General features: G+C 36.8%; 1 protein-coding gene across 1 annotated transcript in view; it reads right to left on the reverse strand.

The window, feature by feature from the left end:
* PIK3C2G (phosphatidylinositol-4-phosphate 3-kinase catalytic subunit type 2 gamma) overlaps window positions 1–17,913 on the reverse strand; it is a 242,508-nt gene that overhangs the window by 158,587 nt on the left and 66,008 nt on the right. The window contains exons 13-16 of the mRNA XM_015570075.1: window positions 15,115–15,246; window positions 9,725–9,839; window positions 6,036–6,175; window positions 2,921–3,109 (exon numbers count right to left, since the gene is read on the reverse strand). Of these exons, the coding sequence (XP_015425561.1) occupies window positions 2,921–3,109; window positions 6,036–6,175; window positions 9,725–9,839; window positions 15,115–15,246 (576 nt within the window). The remainder of the gene's footprint in view (window positions 1–2,920; window positions 3,110–6,035; window positions 6,176–9,724; window positions 9,840–15,114; window positions 15,247–17,913) is intronic.

Here is a 17,913-nt window from a genome sequence, read left to right on the forward strand (position 1 = left end):
AGCAAGAGGGTATAGGCCAGACTGAAGGACCCCCCCACCCCCAAGTGCACAAATTTTTATGCACCAGGCCTCTAGTTATCAAATAATATTCCATTGTGTGAAGTGTCACATTTTATTTATCCATTCATTAATTGATGTCCATTTGTGTTGTTTCTATCTTTTTAGCTATTATAAATAATGCTGCTCTAAACATTAGTGTTTGAACTGAAATATTTTTATTTATCTTGGGTATATATCTGTGTGGAATTGTTGGATCATTAGGGTAATGCAATGTTTAATATTTAAGAAACTGTCATATTGGTTTCATTTTACATTTCCACTAGTAACATATGAGATTTTAAATTTCTCCACTTTCTCACTAACACATATTTGTCTTTTTTATTATAATCATTTTATTGATATGAAGTGGTATCTCATTGTGGTTTTAATTGCATTTTTCTAGTGGTTAGTTATGTCATGTATCATTTCATGTATTTATTGGACTTGTGCATTTTCTTTGGGGAAATAACTATTTAGATCCTTTGACCATTTAAAAATTGAGTTATTTACCTTTTTGTTGTTGAGTTGCAAAAGTATTTATGTATTCTGAATAAAATTCTATTATCACATATATGATTTGCCTAAACTTTTTCTTATTTTGTGAATTGTTATCTTTGCATTTTGAAGCAACTCTCTATTAGCCAATCAGATCAGGAATGATAAAATAACAATTGTGTTAATATTCTGTCTTAATTGAACAAAAAACTAGAAGTTAGTAAAAAGAAATACAGATTTTGGCTATTCTTATATATCTAAATCAGGAAGATAGGTTAGGATTAAGATAGAAGTGAGTCTACCTTTTACACAAGGGTCTTAAAATACAAGCATAAACTGTGAATAATCCCAATGAAACCAGTCAATTTTTAATTGATTTTCCTATGGTATCATTCTCTTATTAATTCATTCAACTGTATAAGGTAATGTGTGTCATAAAGAAAATGATGATTCTCTCAAATAACATAATTTAAATGTTAAAATAAGGCACAAATAATCATAATGTATTTTAGAAAGTGACTGATTCAATATTGAGTAATTACTATGTCCCAGGTATTAAGCTTTCAGGAAATAGAAACACTAAAATGATCTATTTTGCCTGCAGTAGCTTTTAGTTTAATGTAGACAAAAATCACATGTTTCACATGTTTCTTGTAAACACATTGCAATGAAATGTAACTTATAAAGTATTAGAGCACTGTACTAGGCAGAAGTGGTCAATTCCAGGACCCACGGAGAAACATTATAATAAAAGAAAAACTTCAAACTCAACTAACAAAAAAGTTCTCCCCTCCCTTCCTTCCTTCCTTCCTTCCTTCCTTCCTTCCTTCCTTCCTTCCTTCCTTCCTTCCTTCCTCTATTGATTATCAATTATCGGTCTATCATCTATCATCTATCTGTCGTTTATCAAGGAAGAGTGGGCATCTGGGATCACATTCATTAATTGAAGAAACCATAAAACTGAGAAAAATCTCCAATGTGAGAAGTACCAAAAAAAATGTAGGATTCTAAGAAAATTTGTAAATTTTGAGCTTGAAGATTGAGAGAAACCTAGTAACTCATAAATAATAGGAAAAGATAACAGTTTTCCACCCCACAAGTTTTATAAATGACACTGATTTAAAATAAATCTAAATAAATCAGTTGGAAAGTCCTTTATGTCACTCTCTGTCCCACCGTTGTCCTGTCAGGACCTTCAGAGAGAATTCAGAATAGAACTGGGCTCTGCGATTCTTCTCTGGCTCTAGAGTCTGCAGACTTTCTTCATGGCATTGGTGAGCTGATGTAATCATGATGTTATCAGGACAGATTTAAAATATTTCTCCTTGGCTTTGAATATAAAATAGAAGCCAAGGAAGAACTGCTTCCCCAAACAAGAGCCAGGTAACACTCTTGTTCCCACATGCTTTCCCTTAACTAGTAGAAGACATCATTCCCCACCCTCAACCCCCACCTGGTGAATTTTCCCTCCTTTTCCTGCGGAAACATCCAAAGCAGCAGTTCTCAACCTGTGGGTCACGACCCCTTTGGCGTCGAATGACCCTTTTACAGGGGTCGCCTAAGACCATCCTGCATAGCAGATATTTACATTACAATTCATAACAGTAGCAACATTACAGTTATGAAGTAGCAATGAAAATAATTTTATGGTTGGGTCACAACATGAGGAACTGTATTTAAAGGGCCAGAAGGTTGTGAACCACTGCTCTAAAGAAATATATAAGGGATTATTTTTTAATTATTATAATTGGCAGATGAATTGTACACCTATGTAGAAGCAGGGCATTTTTTCACATTTTGCATGCTTAAATAGAAAAGAAAAAGTATGATTCCAATTTTTAAAAACTTTTTTCTTTTTAAAAAAGTATATTTTTATTTCTTTCAGAGAGGAAGGGAGAGAGAGACATCAATGATGAGAGAGAATCATTGATCGGCTGCCTGCTGCAAGTCCCACACTGGGAATTGAGCCCACAACCTGGGCATGTGCCCTGACCAGGAATCAAACTGTGACCTCCAAGTTCATAGGTGGACACTCAACCACTGAGCCATGCTGGCTGGGCAAAACTTTTTTCTTTGAGAGGGGAAGAAGTAGAGAATTTTAGTTTTCCATAGTTCATTTTTTGGGTTATTTCTCTAAGAGCAATAAGACTCGTTTCATTTCAGGAACCATAGTTATTAATTGTACTTCAAGTTTAGTACTGAAGGCATAGTTATAGCTTAGATTTGTTTAAAATGTATATTCATAGTTTACATTTACCTACATTTAATATTCATAGCTATTAAAATTGGAAATAGAATATCTATTGAATTTTTCATATAGTCCAGTATTTTCTCTTCAAATTTTTCTTATCAGTAATTACTCTCATGCTTGTTATATAATTGTTACCTGGAGGTCAAAAGTCCAAGTGCTTCTAAAGGGTGAGAAAATTTCCATCTTCTCAAAATGGAATGCATTTCAGAAGTAGTTCTTTCATCCCATCCAGGGGCACTGCCCAGGACCAAGGGTAGGGAGCAATTTTCATTATTGCAGTAGAAGCGATAAAACCATAAGTATCTTCTCTTTTCTTCAGAGAGTCTGTAAAACCAGATTGTAATTTACTAGAAGTTTCTTTACTTACAAAGGCTGCTGCAAACACACAGTATAAAATCTTACACTAGTTTTTTAAATTTTAGTTTAGTTTGGGAAGCAAGTCCTTTATCTTCTTGGAACAGTTTGATAAAGCTATTTCATCAGCTTATCTCCCACTAACTTTATTATTTTACAGAAAAAATAAAAATAAAAGCTTGCTTCAGATCATTCACATTTATTTTTTCCTCCCTGTTACCCTTGCGACTTAAAAAAAAAAGATATATTGGTGGGCAAAATCTCTGTCTCCTTGAGAGCAGACAAAATTTATCTGAATCCTGCAACATGTGCTACTTAGAAGAGCAATAAGCAACCACTTACTTTCTTTACAAATTAACTTAGACCAGATGAATTCCTTCACCTCAAAGCAAGTTTCACCAGAGTTCAGAAAACTCTTTGGTCTAAATTTCTAAAACAAAGATCTCAATTCATCCTTGGATTCTGGCATTACACTCTCAGAGTTCATTGAGAGTTTTGAGTTAATGCCAGTGAATAGAACTTCCTTAAATGCCCAACTATTTCCTCCTGGAGAGTAGCGCCAAACAGAAGATCTGAATCTGGGACGAGGGCTGTTGACTCACTGACAGCTTATGTTTTGCTCACACTCCGGCAGAAGCATTCGGAGCCGGAGTTCAGCTGCAGAGCAGCGTTTCTCCTACGACAACGACGGCTTTTGTACACTGTCTCTTCCAAACTGATGCTCTGTTGTTCACCTCACATTAGCTAAAAACTCCCAAGAATGGAAATGAGAAATGTTAAGTATTTTAAAAATCAATATTTCTCTATAACTTCTTTTAAAGGTATCTTCATCTGCACAATGAAGGAATTGGATTATAGGTAATGTCTAAGATATGTTTTGTCACTACCTTCTCCAATAGAAAGCCCTCAAAAGAAAAAAAAAACCCATAACAAAATTTTACTAAACTACTAAAATTATTTATTTTGTTCTGATTAAATTCCATTTTCCCCCAATATTGAATAATGCTTTTTTCCCCCTATTAACTTCTTTAATGAAACATTTACAGAGAAGGAAATGAACAATTCAATACATGTAGCAGGTAAAAACATAATCCTATTAAGATATAAATAGGTTTTTTTTAATGCCATCAGATACAAACACTGGTATGACTTCTTGCACCCTATGTTAATATTCCTTATTTTAAAACTTCATATAAATAGAATCAGTAAATACTCTCTTATTTATGGCTTTTTTCACTTAGTAGTTTTGGAAAGGATCTAATGTTGAGAATATTAGTGTATTTTTGAGACAATCATATTTAAATGAAGAGCTATAGGATGAGATGATTCACTTATAGGAAGAACTGGAGAAGGAGTACTTCTGGTAGTGGGAAAAGCAAGTAAAAAGGGTCTTGATGGGGAGAGGAACTAGCACATTTGAAATAGATGAGAGAGACTAATGTCATTGGCTTGAAGTGAATGAGGAAAGGAGCAATACAAGTTGAAATTAGAAAGCAGGGCAGTAACAAGATTATCTAAAAGAGAACTTGATCACACTCAATATCTCAGCTTTGAATGGCCCAAACTTATTCTTCCCCCAGAAAATAACTCTATCTTCTGCCTTATTGACCAATTAAAAAATGTGTATTCTCCATTGAGTTAATTCATTCCTCAGTTTCTCAATGGGCTTATCCTCTAATTACTGTTAATCGTCAAGTCATATCTTCTCAACTTCCAAAGTATGCCTCTCAAATCTAGCCATTTCTCCCAATGTCCACTGCGATCCCTTTAGTTACAGCCACTATAATCTCTTACCTAAAATGTCACCCTAACCTTCCTGCTGTACTGCTTGCTTCCCCTCTTACTTTCTTGCCAATCCATTCTTTAACTTGTGGTCAAATCAAAGTAATTACTCAAAGAGATTATTCAGGTCACATGACTCCCTTGCTCAAAACCGTTCAATTATTTCTCATCCTTAGGAAAAAATTACGTTCTATATCTTATCTATATATTACAGTAGATTTGTAAAGAATTACTTTCTTAGTTCTACGTTTTTGGCATTTCATTGATGAACATAGTCAGTTGTAGCTTAGCTATTATTGAGTGGTAAGTACAAAGTCCATAATTCTCTCTCTGTCTCTCTTTTTTTAATCCTCACCCAAGGATATTTTTTCATTGATTTTTTTAGAGAGAGTGGAAGAGAAAGGGAAAGACAGAGATAAATATCAATGTGAGGGAAACTCATTGATTGGTTGCCTCCTACATGCGCCCTGACCAGGGCCAGGCCCGAGGAGGAACCTGCAACCGAAGTACATGCCCTGAACCAGAATGGAACCCAGGATTCTTCAGTCTGCAGGCTCTATCCACTGAGCCAAACCAGCTAGGGCCATAATTCTCTTATAGTTCTTCCTGGGGTTTGGTTTTATTCAGAGAATTACTGTTTGACAAAATCAAAGCACTCTTTAGTCAACAATTTAGTGCTATTAAAACATGGTTTATTTCTGTACTTTTAAAATCTGCTAAGATAATTAAATTTTGCTTTTCCCTGTTTACTAAAACAACTTTATATCCACTTTGATGATGGTTAAGCAACGGTTTGACCCTGTTAAATGCGTATATATATTTAATCACTCTCTGCTTTGTTGTTTGAACTGAATGATTTCCAACCTTTTTATTTTCCTTTGACTAAAGTTAAAGTTGCTTAATACTGCAGGATAAAGAAACTTTAAAAAGCATACAAAATATTACTAATGTAGCTCTTAACATTAATTGATTATCCCACAGGTACAACTTTAGTAAATGAAAGAAGTTATGTGGGAGGGAAGGTTCACTCTTTATAAAGTTATGAACACTTTCATATGACTGATGGTGTCATGAATAGCAGGCAACATTTACTCACAAGACCTGGGTCACTTACAGTAAGGGAGACTGTTTCTGTGAAAGTCTGGCAATATGTTTTAAACACTCTAAACACTCTTTCGGTGGTTCTTCAGGATTACTTCTACTGTCTTCAACATCAAGTTTCACATACTCCCACTCTGTAGCTGGAAAGTCAATCTGAAATAAAGAAATGGTTGCCATGTACTGAAAACCTCAAAAATGCCTTATTAATTTAATAAACTCCATCGTAGATTTGTAGAAACTAAAGGAAAACTCCTGTATTGTCTGTACCATTTATTACTTAAAAATAAGTTTTAAAATAATCATTAGGGTTTGACTCGGTATCTAAATGGATATGGTATTTAGAAAATCCTCAATTATGTATATAATAGGCATACATTAGTAATCTGTAATATTGTATCAGGAAAAATGAGAAAAAATAATAACAATATGTAAACTTTTCATAAAATTAAATGATTATAGCCTTTCTACATTTAAGAATTAAAACATATTTCTATTATTAAATGATGAAAATGATAGATGGTAATTATACTGTTTTACATAATAACTTAGAAAAATAGAGTTACTCTATGTTCATTTTTACTTCATAAAAGTCTGTGAACCATTATGTAGGCATGAGAGTGAAATCTTCTCTGGTAAAGACCAGTTTGGCAAGTATATTTTGGATCAGTGTGGGGTATGCTGTCTTTGAAGGTGGGAGTTTTGCTAGGGATGTGGCTCTATTTGTGTGAAGCTTGTGGTATGAAGGAATCTGAATCAGAGCTCCAGACTCAGAAATAAACTTGCATAGATACTGTCAATAAAACTTTAGAAATGAATGAGGCCCAGCCATTCCACTGCTAGGTACATATTCAAGATAAATAAAAACTCACATCCACATACAAACGTGTACATGAATGTTTAAAGCTCTATAATTTATAGCCAAAAGGTGAAAATAATCTAAGTGCACATTGACTAATAAATGATAAAGTGTAGCATATCCATATAATGTAATATAATTCAATAATAAAAAAGAAATGAGTACTGATGCTACAACATGGATGTATTTTGAAGCATTATGCTAAGTGAAAAAAGCCAGTCACAAAAGGTCACATTTTTATAATTCTATTTATATAAAATGTACAGAATAGGTGAATTTATAGAGACAGAAAGTAGATTATAGGTTTTTAGAGTTGAAAACAAACGGATGAATAGAAGAAGGTCATAGCTAAAGGTTATGAGATTTCCTTCTGAAGTGACAAAAATAAAAGTGATGGTAGTGATAATTGTACATATCTGTAAAAATATTAAAAGCCACTGAATTGCACATTTTAAATGCCAACAGTTAAAGGTAGTGAGGACATATAAGCAGAATATAATAAATGAGACATGAATGGGGAGGTGAGGAAGTAGAAAAACAGAGAATAGAATAAGAGCAACATTAACTGTTAGTTCTTAAATTGTGATAGAGCCACCCTACTAGATTGTATAAGGGAAGAGAGAGGAAGTCAAGGGAAACTCAGGGTGGTGAAATCATGCAATAATCTGTCTCCATTACTGAACTCCGATCTACTTCATTTTATCCACTGCTTCCAGTTAGAAAATCAACCACAGAACACTCCAAAAATGATTGACTGGAAGGAATCAGGTCCTGTGACATCATGTCTCTTATCATACTGGGTCGGCTACAGTGTGGCAATAACTACTCACATGATAAAGACAATAAAAGAAGTATAGACTTGAAAGAACTTGGAAAGGCATAGTATAATCTTTTCTTTGTACAGAGGAGAAAATTGAAAGTGAGGTGACTTCACAGCCATAAAACTTTCTGTTAAAGAGTTAAGTCTAGAATCCACATTTCCTAACTCTTAGTCTGATGTCTTTTTCTGAGACTCACACTGACTCCTTAACACAAACACTAATTGCAGAACTTCTAATTTCCTCATCATCTCATAATATTTAGGTGAAAATCCTGCTCTAAATTTAGCTGTATGTAATTAGAGTGAAACTGGTTATTAAGGGTTTTAACTTTAATACCTTAATAACTTTCATTTTATTTTGTATATTTCATCACCAATTAAGAATATTCTGGGAAGTTTCCCTTTATGTCTGTACATGAACTTATTTTGTAAGAATCAAATTACCTAACTTTTTTGCATACGATGGAATATTTACATGCCGACCCCCACCCTTTTGTAAGACAAATTTGGTGTGATTCCAGGTGTCTACTTGGAAATCTATGCTGCTGTTAAATACTTGACATTTCTCTTCAGATTCCACTTACCAGGACCTGTGTCCCTAAGCAGTTTCCCCCCTCATTTGAGAAGAATCAGGAACAGTCTCCCTTACTTCTCTTCCACTGCTGCCACTACAGATCCCTGTAATCACGAATTGATATCCACAAAGTTCTGGCAATGAACAGACTTGGAAGATTTTGGTCGAGCTGAGGTGGTGTGTGTCTGGCAAGAAATAGTCTGATAAAAAATGTATTAATCCTCTGAAGGAAAGGTAGTTGTGCTTTACAATGGAACACCTGCTAATCAGTAAGCCATCATTTGTTGAGTGTCTGTGATTGTGCTAAGATCCACCCTGAACAGCTACTCTTTGTTATCACTGTGTCCACAGCTTAGAAGTGGATCGTTGGCTACCATCTGGTGGGGACCTCATCCCTCCTTCAGAGTGGGAGCTATCTTTCTATTAGTAATTACCTTTATTTTTGCATTTTTAGCATCTTGTTGTTCATCTAGCTAAACCGTATATCTCACACCTTGTACCCCCAAACCTTGAAACTAAAAAGCCTAGAGACTCCACTAGTTTCCTCTAGAAGCAATGATCTCCACCTGAGGGCAATTTTATTCTCAGAGGGTATTTGACAGTGCCTTGAAGGCATACTTGATTCTCAGAACTGGGGAGGTGCTACTGCCATCTAGTGGTAGAAGACAAAGATGCTGCTAAATATCCTACAGTGCACAGAACAAAGAATTATCTGAAACAAAATGTCAATAGTGCAGAAGTTGAAAAATCCTTTTCTAGACTATCCTGCCAAGAAAGCAGTTCCAGTTTTTCCTAAAGAGAATAAGAGTCTATATTCCCCACATTTTCAATGTATGGGAGTGGCCATGCTTCAGGTGTCTGACAAATATGATTACTTGCAATCATGAACTAATAGGGAGTTCTCAGCAGTAAGAACCAAAGCCTGAAATCATTCATCACCTTTCATTCATGATCACAAAAAGTAGAAAGGCTTTAAGAAAAAAGAAAGTGCAGTATAATGGATGGATTTTGTTGCAGTTTCTCCCCCACTACTCAGCTAATTGCTAGTCATTTCGGCAATGTACAATAACAAGATTTTAAGGAACATGACACAATGCAGAGGCAGGTGTGAATAAGGTACCGAACTAATAATATATACCAATGACTTCTTTCAGACAATGGACAAAATAAATGCGCATAATGAGTATACTAATGGCAGCATTCCTTCCCTCTCCTTCATGATCCTGTTGGATGGAGAATGGCTTGAAATTGCTATTATATAAGCTGGGAGAAAAAGACTTTGAGAATACTAAATACAAAATAAAAGCTGTAGAGATTTTAAAAATCCCAGTGGCTGGAGGAAGACTATAACATTGTGTGATCCCAAAAGAGAATTGTTTCTGTAATTGACAATAAGCTACTGATCAACCAATACTTGCCTTGTGTACGTTAATCTCATAGTCTGGCACTTACCTGCAGGATCACTGGGGATGGTTGGCTTATATCCCACACTCCTGGGGCTATTATTTCGATGGGAGGCTCACTGTGTAATGTCATGCTGAATAGCACAGACCCAAGAATGATTTTGCTGCAAGAGAAAACACATACAGACAGGAGTCATTTGATGAAGGAAACTATTATTATCTATAAATGTTTTCTTTTGAAATATAAACATAATCAGCTGGCTTCCTTTAGTAGCAGGAAGAAAATACAATATTCCATAATCCTAAATATTAATTAATAGTTCATTTCTAATACCCCCTACACACGGCTATGTTTATAAGCTATCTAGATTTATTTTCCACATGACAAAGTTGTTTTCACAATGGATAACTCTTGAGAACATTATTTTTTGCCCCACAGAATGACTAAATTCCCTGGGAATCCATAAAGATATGGTTCTAAATGTATAGAAAGAAAATACTTAAATTAACATATGATCTGCAGAATCAGAATAGTGGGACTTCACAGGAGAAGTACTTCTTTATGCGTGAATAAGAAAAAAAATATTCATATTCTGAATCTTTGAGAAGACGTTGTAAATTACCATAGTAAATGAGAATGCATACAGGAAAGACTTGAAACAGGAAGAATTCATGGAAGGTTTTAACAACTTCAATAACATCCAAATCCACAGAGATCCTTAAAAGAATTAAAAAGGAAACGATACCTGGCTGCATATATGAATTCAATTATTGGTGAGCTGTTCCAATGATCACTGAGAACAGCTTTTGATTTTAAAATATCAAATTAAATGTAAAACTGAAAGGCAATGAAATTCAAGTCTATGAAGAACTTTAAGGCATCAGCTGAGTCTTTTTGAAAACAGCAGAGACTTCCATCTTGCCATTTAACGAACACTATGTGAAATAGGATGAAAACTCCAGCAAATAAAGCTTTCTTTAGACCTTTAGATTTCTGAGGCCTGCTTTCTTTATTTTCCATATCTGCAGATTTTTTTTTTAAAAAAGTATCTGCTTAGGGGAGTATAATTTATAAACATTATTGTGCAGATATTTTTAAATAACCCAAGAATATTCTTCTAGCAGAACAAACTTGGAGTCTTTATCCTTTTGTTTCATGCCTCCCTCATCTTGAGAAAGATTTTTTTCTTGTATAACGTTACCAGGGAGCCAGTATTAGCAAGCTAAAATTTAGCTTAATGGGGTAGAAATAAAAAATATATATATTAATGTGATTTCACTTCTGCCTTTCTTAAGTTATAACCTTCTCCAAAATGGTCCAAAGTACCCATCTGCTTGGAAAAAGTTTGGATTAGCTCCAGGCAGAATGAGGAAGGAAGAAGGAGAAGGTCAGATGTTAATGTTCTATACAGCATTTATAGAAGACACTTGTGTCCACAGTAACGGGTTAACAGGAATGAGGGAGGAAGGATGTGGTATATCCGATGGAGAATGTGGTACAGAAAAGGCCACCACTTTCTGGCAACTCAGGATGGTGGGAAACAGAAGACAAAGAGGGGACAGAGTGAGTGTGGCAGACACAGATGTTCCAATTTTTCCCCTCTTCTGGAAGGCAGATGGGGAGGAGTGCTAGATAAGGGAATATAGGATAATGCTGAAGGTGGGCGGGGGTGAGGGGCTCTAGGAAAAGCTAAATATACCTGAGGGAGGGGCTTTCCAAAAGGGGGAGGTCATATGGTGGGGATAAGGGACCTTGGTGCTAAGAGTGGGGATATGATGAGGTCGAATAGGAGTCACAGGCAAACCTCAGCCAGGTCTATGGTGTCTGTAAGAGCCCCCCTCACCCAGGGAGTGTGAGTAAGCCCTGGTCAGGCTGGGAGAGCACCAGTCACTAGTTCCCCTAGCTGTAATCAGTAGCCACAGCTTCAAAAGTGCCTTTGATTTGGATATCAGAGGTCAAATCACCAGGCCAAAGAATCTGTTTCTTTTCTGATCCGGTGTCTCCAGATATCCTCTTAGGAAGAGGCAGTGTGTCAGGAGGACATCGGAATGACTAAGCATTATTTTTTCAAAAGCGACTGTGCACTTCTAAAAGGACTATTTAAATGACTGAAATGACTAATTTTTGGTCATCAGTGGAAGGTTTTTCCTCTTCATTAATTATAAGGTAGGAGGTCATGAGGAAAAGTGTGATATATTAGTGGCATTTTTCTTTGCATCTAAGATGTATAATGAGTTATATTTATGGCCTTGCTATACTTAAATGCCTTGGCCATGTTTCACTCTGAAAAACAGAGTGATCTAAGCTGATTTCTACAGAGGATGAGGTGACTCAAGAATAAATGACAGTGTCTGTCACTTGTCTCCTTGGATGGGGTCTGGATCAGTAGTCACCACGGCCTTAATTCTGAGGCATATGGGGGAGAATGAAGTCAGAACACTTGATTTAGGTATATGTATGAGGAGATGTATCAAGCAAAAAGGCATAGGGAGAATGGACTTCTAGCTGTCCAACTGAGGCTGATACACTTTGAGGCAATTCAAGGAGGAAAAGATGCCTGGCACCATTCGTTGGGCTCTCTGTGTGCTTGATAGTAGCTAACTTACTTACTGATAATGGACTGCACCTAAAAATCTTTTGAGATATTGTAAGCATGGTGGAGAGAATAAATTCCCATAGAGTTCTGGAAATAGAAAATGTGAGGAGGAGGAAGATGATTAGTGGAATTAAGAGGGGAAGAGTGTTGGTGGTCTCCCAGGAGACTGTTCATTCAGGGATAAGTATCTCTGAACTGAAGAATTTACCACAATCTAGAAATGCTAAGCAACTATTACACTATTTGTTTTGCATTTAAGTAGAAAGGTAGCTCTTAACAATTGTTGAGGTGTGAATAACACTTTCGTATAGCAGTGAGGAGGCATTGTGAATACAGCATAGATGCAATAGAAGTTCTGTCTGAAAAAGGGAGGATCGCAAAGCTGCTATGGCAGTGGTTCTCAACCTTCCTAATGCCGCGACCCTTTAATACAGTTCCTCATGTTGTGGTGACCCCCAATTTCATTGTTACAAGTTGAACACAATTAAAGCATAGTGATTAATCACAAAAACAGTATGTAGTTATATATGTGTTTTCTGATAGTCTTAGGCGACCCCTGTGAAAGAGTCGTTTGACCCCCAAAGGGGTCACGACCCACAGGTTGAGAATCGCTGTTCTATGGGCAAAATTTAACTTTTGTACTTGTGACATATTTTTTATAGGCTTGAAGGCGAGTTTGTGTGCTTGAAAATGTCAATGTTTATATTTATTTGTAGACATTCTTGGTGCACCCATAACTGATATTTCTGCATTTAGTCACCATTGGTTATTCTGAAACCCACATCTTAGAACCACAGAGATAGGAAGCTTTTAATTCTGCATATTTTCAGGTCTTGTGTACGTTAAAAAAAATAAAGACATAAGTGCTCATTACAATTCCACACAGCTAGATATGGGTAATTCAAAATGTAATAAATGGCAGATTCAATACCAAACATTTATAGGCAAAGGCATTCTGTGAAAAGTGGCCTATTTGCTATGATCTGGAAATATCTGTATCTGATGAATTGGGTTAGAATCTCTGTAACTTGTAGCAATGAGCTCAGTGGGAGTCATGGAATCTCCCAATTGCCCCAATAATAGATTTCTGAAGTCTTATGAAGATCTGGACTTCTTTAAATTGTTCAACAAGGGAGAGAGGCAGATTTTTCTGATTTTCATAAGATACGGTCTTTTGGAAATACAGTTACAAGTGCTTATTCAAGTTGTGTTTGCTGATGTGATGTCTCATTATCCATAATCTGACACTTTTCCTCAAGAAAACACCACCTACTATCAGTCCCAAATGGCATTTGACCACCGTCTATGATCACTTACATATAAAATTTTTACCAGTGGTAAGTGACTTATGACAAAGCAACTCGGAGTCAGTATTTTTACTATTATGACTATTTAGAAAAAGATCTTGAAGATTAGTTTGAAACACAGTAATGTCTTAAACATTCTTATATATTTAACATGTATTGATTGCCTATCATGTGCAAAGTAGTGTGGTGCGTCATCAAAAGGAATCAAATAGATTGAATTTTTTTCAGTGAATAACTGGAAATGTTATTCCACAAACATGTTAGATCTTACAAGCACTGCAGTTGAAACTTTAAAGAAATTTGCTCTTGAAAAGAAAGGGCATGTGCATAGCTCCTTCTAGTAAGAAAGTAATGAAAGCTCTAACCCACAAATCAGATTTTTGAAATATTTGCTAACAGCAGTAGGTGTTATTTTAGGACAAAACTGTTTTTTGCAGACTTCATGAAATTTTATTTCCATTCTAAATCTCATGTAGGAATTGATTTTTCCTCAATTCAATTTAGTAAACAAATCTCTAATGATTGCCTATTCATGAGGTACTATATGAGGTGATAGATGTTACAAAGATAAATCTATTCCCTTTCCTCAAGAAACATATAAGTAGAAATAGGCTATAGCATCAAAACAAATAATGGAGCAGGACACACACACACACACACACCAGGTCAGAACTAATCCAAAAAAGGCAATTTTAAAGATTTATGATGATTGTCCTGATAAAAACTTATTTATATTGACTAAATGTGGGAACTAAAAACTAATGAAGAATTTTCTTAAAATATTTATATTACCAAATATTTTTAAAGCAATAGGGGCAGAAAAATTCTTTATAACACTATTAAAATAATAAAACAATTATTAATTTTTCAATTTGATTTTAAAGCAAATCTTGTCATGTAAAAAATAACTAAGCTGATTTATTTAAAACATTTTTTCTTAATGGTATAGAGAATCATGTAATTAACTATCAAATATCCAAAGTATTATTAGTTCTAAATAGCTATGGTTAAATCATCAGGTAATTTGCAATGGCCATTAGCTCCAATAGAATATCTGAGCTCATAGTTGGCTTACTTTTCTGAAAATATCATTATAAAGTTGCAAATATTTCTTCTTGGCAATAAAAGGTCAGTAAACTAGTGAGTTACATTGTGTAATTTTACTTCTTCCAGAATTCCTTGATTTACATTGTTTCTATATGATAGAATTTAGCTAAATAATTTCGAAGCACTAAATGCAGAAAAATTGGCTGGTTAGAGAAGGAAAAAAAATTGTAACAGGTCCTGCCAGTAACTCTTCACTGTGAATGATTTAGTGGACAAGTTGAACATGAAACCTGCATTCAAACCCATTTCTACACTTTTTTCCACTCCCACTTTCAATAATCATGATTTATGCTGAGCTACCTCAATTTTAGGATAAAATTTTCTCTTGATTTTTTTCTCATAATGCTACTTACTGAAAAATATTTAGTTTCAAGGAGGCTTTTTTTTATTGGGATGGGAGCTGTGTTAATCACACATTATATACTTACTCTTTTGGAAACAATGGAAGAGAAGTCCAGGCCAATATCTCTGCATTGTTGGTGGCACAGTTAATCCCAAACAGTTTTATAGTGAGCATGGATTCCTTTGGAAGTGATTTTATTTCAAGAGGAAAAGTGATCCTTAAAATAAATTTTAAAAGTAGATTATCAATTACAATGTTATTTTATTAAATATTTGAACATTTGTGTTTAATATTGTAAAATAAAAATATAGCAGAAATACATAGAGTAATGAAATTGTTTACTCAGTGAGGATTGCTAAAATTATAATTTTTACATGTAAGGTTTTGTTTTTTTAATTATGATAACTTGAGTACTTATCCTTTGCATGCACAGAAGAATGGTTCACATTGTCTTAGAGAATGAGGGGATAATCAAAATGGCTAAATTGGCCATAATCAGATGGAGATTTAGAAAAGAATATTCTAAGAAGAGAAAAGTACATGGACAAAGATATGTATATATATATATTAAGTGTAGCTGATAAGTAATGAGTGGCTCTCTGTGGCTAGAACAAGAGATGTGATCAAGCTGTGAAAAAGTTATGGATTATGCAATTAGTAAATAGGTGGTTGCCAGAATGCTTAAGAACTGTGTATTCCAGTTTTTTCAAGTTTTTTTCCTAATGTCAAAAGGAAATATTTCAATGAGAGATTAAAAGTATAGAAAGTTGATAATAATTTTAAATATGAACTATTCTGAGTTACTATGAGGTCCTAGAATTTTGTAGGTTGATTGTTGGAATACAATTTCTAGGTATGTCAAGGTGAAATAGCTCCAAATTCAGACCATAGATGAATTGTAGATACAGGCAAAAATAATAATAAAAAAGAACGCTCTTAAATTTGGGTATTGAAGCCATCAAGGTATATAAGGGAATGTATAGAAGGTTATAAGTGATACTGTGAGACTAGGGAGGATTAACCTGGGTGACATAAGTATCTAAGAAGAGCTTTAGAAAATAAGCTAAGAGTGTGATCTGTGGTTCTCTCTCCTCTCTGGTTCTGGGTGTATCACCCTAGAATCACAGTTGCCAATTCACTGCAGCATCAGCAGCTCCTGCATTGAGCCTCTGCTCCCTGGTGGTCAGTGCACATAATAGCTACCAGAGTGTTTTCCCTCTGGTGGCCATTGTGCATCATAGCTACTGGTCAAATGGTCAAATGGTCGGATGGTTGCTTACAGACTAGTGGCCCAGTTCACAAAATTTGTGCACATTAAAGGTGGATTAATTAGAGGAAATATTTTAATATTGCCATTTCCCCTTTCTCTATAATAGAATGTCAGAGATGAAAGAATATTAGTAAAATGTATATGAAAATCTTCATCCTGTCAGAGTCTAGGGCACACTGTGGGACCCAGAGTCAAGTCCCCGTACACCTGCGGTGCCTCAAATTTGTGTGGGACCCAGGCCCAGCCAGCCCCACCCACAATGGGCGAGATCCAGACATGGATGGCCCCACCCTTGTCCAGCCCTGCTCACAAAATTTGTGCACATTAAAGGTAGATTAATTAGAGGAAATATTTTAATATTGCCATTTCCCCTTTCTCTATAATAGAATGTCAGAGATGAAAGAATATTAGTAAAATGTATATGAAAATCTTCATCCTGTCAGAGTCTAGGGCACACTGTGGGACCCAGAGTCAAGTCCCCGTACACCTGCGGTGCCTCAAATTTGTGTGGGACCCAGGCCCAGCCAGCCCCACCCACAATGGGCGAGATCCAGACATGGATGGCCCCACCCTTGTCAAGCCCTGCTAGTTGGAGAGGGTACAGCCTCAGGTCCCCCATCAAGCCCTGCAGGGTGGGGGGAGCAGCCTCAGGTCCCCCGGAAAGCCCCACCAGGCTGGGGATGCAGCCTCAGGTCCCCCAGCCTGGTGCCAGGCCTGGGGCACAGCCTCAGGTCCCCTGACCTGGCTCTGGGGTAGGGGGTATGGCCTGAGGTCCCCTGGCCTGGGATAGGGGGGCATGCTTTGAGGTCCACTGGCCCAGGCCGGGGGTGTGGCCTCAGCTCCCATAGCCCGGTGCTGGGACATGGGGTGTGGCTTCAGGTCCCTTGGCCCAGAGCCAGGAAGGGGGTCATAGCCTGAGGTACCCTGGCCCAGCACTGGAGCAGGGGGTGTGGCCTGAGATCCCCCAGCCTGGTGCCAGGGTGCAGGGCATGGCCTGAGGTTCCCTGTCAAGCCCTGCTGGGTGGGGGGCACGGACTGAGGTCCTCCAGCTTGGTGTCAGGGCAAGGGGTGCGGCCTGAGGTCCCCTGTCAAGACCCCCAGGTTGGGGACACAGCCTCAGGTCCCTATTGATTGCTCGTGGTTGTAGCCATCTTGACCGTTCCAGTGTGATGGCTAATTTGCATATTCCCTCTTTATTAGATAAGATGACCAGAGAGTCAAGATGGTGGCCAGAAGGATGGCAGTGGAGAGAGAGTGGGAGTGAGTGAGGAAGTGTGGAGATGTGTATGGTATGTGTGTATGTGTGTGTGAGTGAGGGACAGTTAGATACTGCAGGACTTTTGGGGGATGGCAGAATGGGCTCTTTTAGATGGGGAGCTCCTGCTACAGCTGCAAGCACTGCCAGGCAGCTGCCACTGGCAAAGAAACCACACCATTTTAAAGATAAGAGCTGCTGTGACTAGGAGACCAGCCTCATCACCATCCAGACTGGCCTCAGACACCACCAAGGACCCTACAGCCATGTTGGCCAAAAACCTGATACCTCAGCTGCAGACCCACAGACAAAGGACTTCAGACTCCTCAGCCTCAGGCTCCTGGGAATCCTAGAGTGTG

The sequence above is a fragment of the Myotis davidii genome, unplaced genomic scaffold (genome assembly GCF_000327345.1).
Source record: "Myotis davidii unplaced genomic scaffold, ASM32734v1 scaffold346, whole genome shotgun sequence".
Taxonomy (NCBI): Eukaryota; Metazoa; Chordata; class Mammalia; order Chiroptera; family Vespertilionidae; genus Myotis; species Myotis davidii.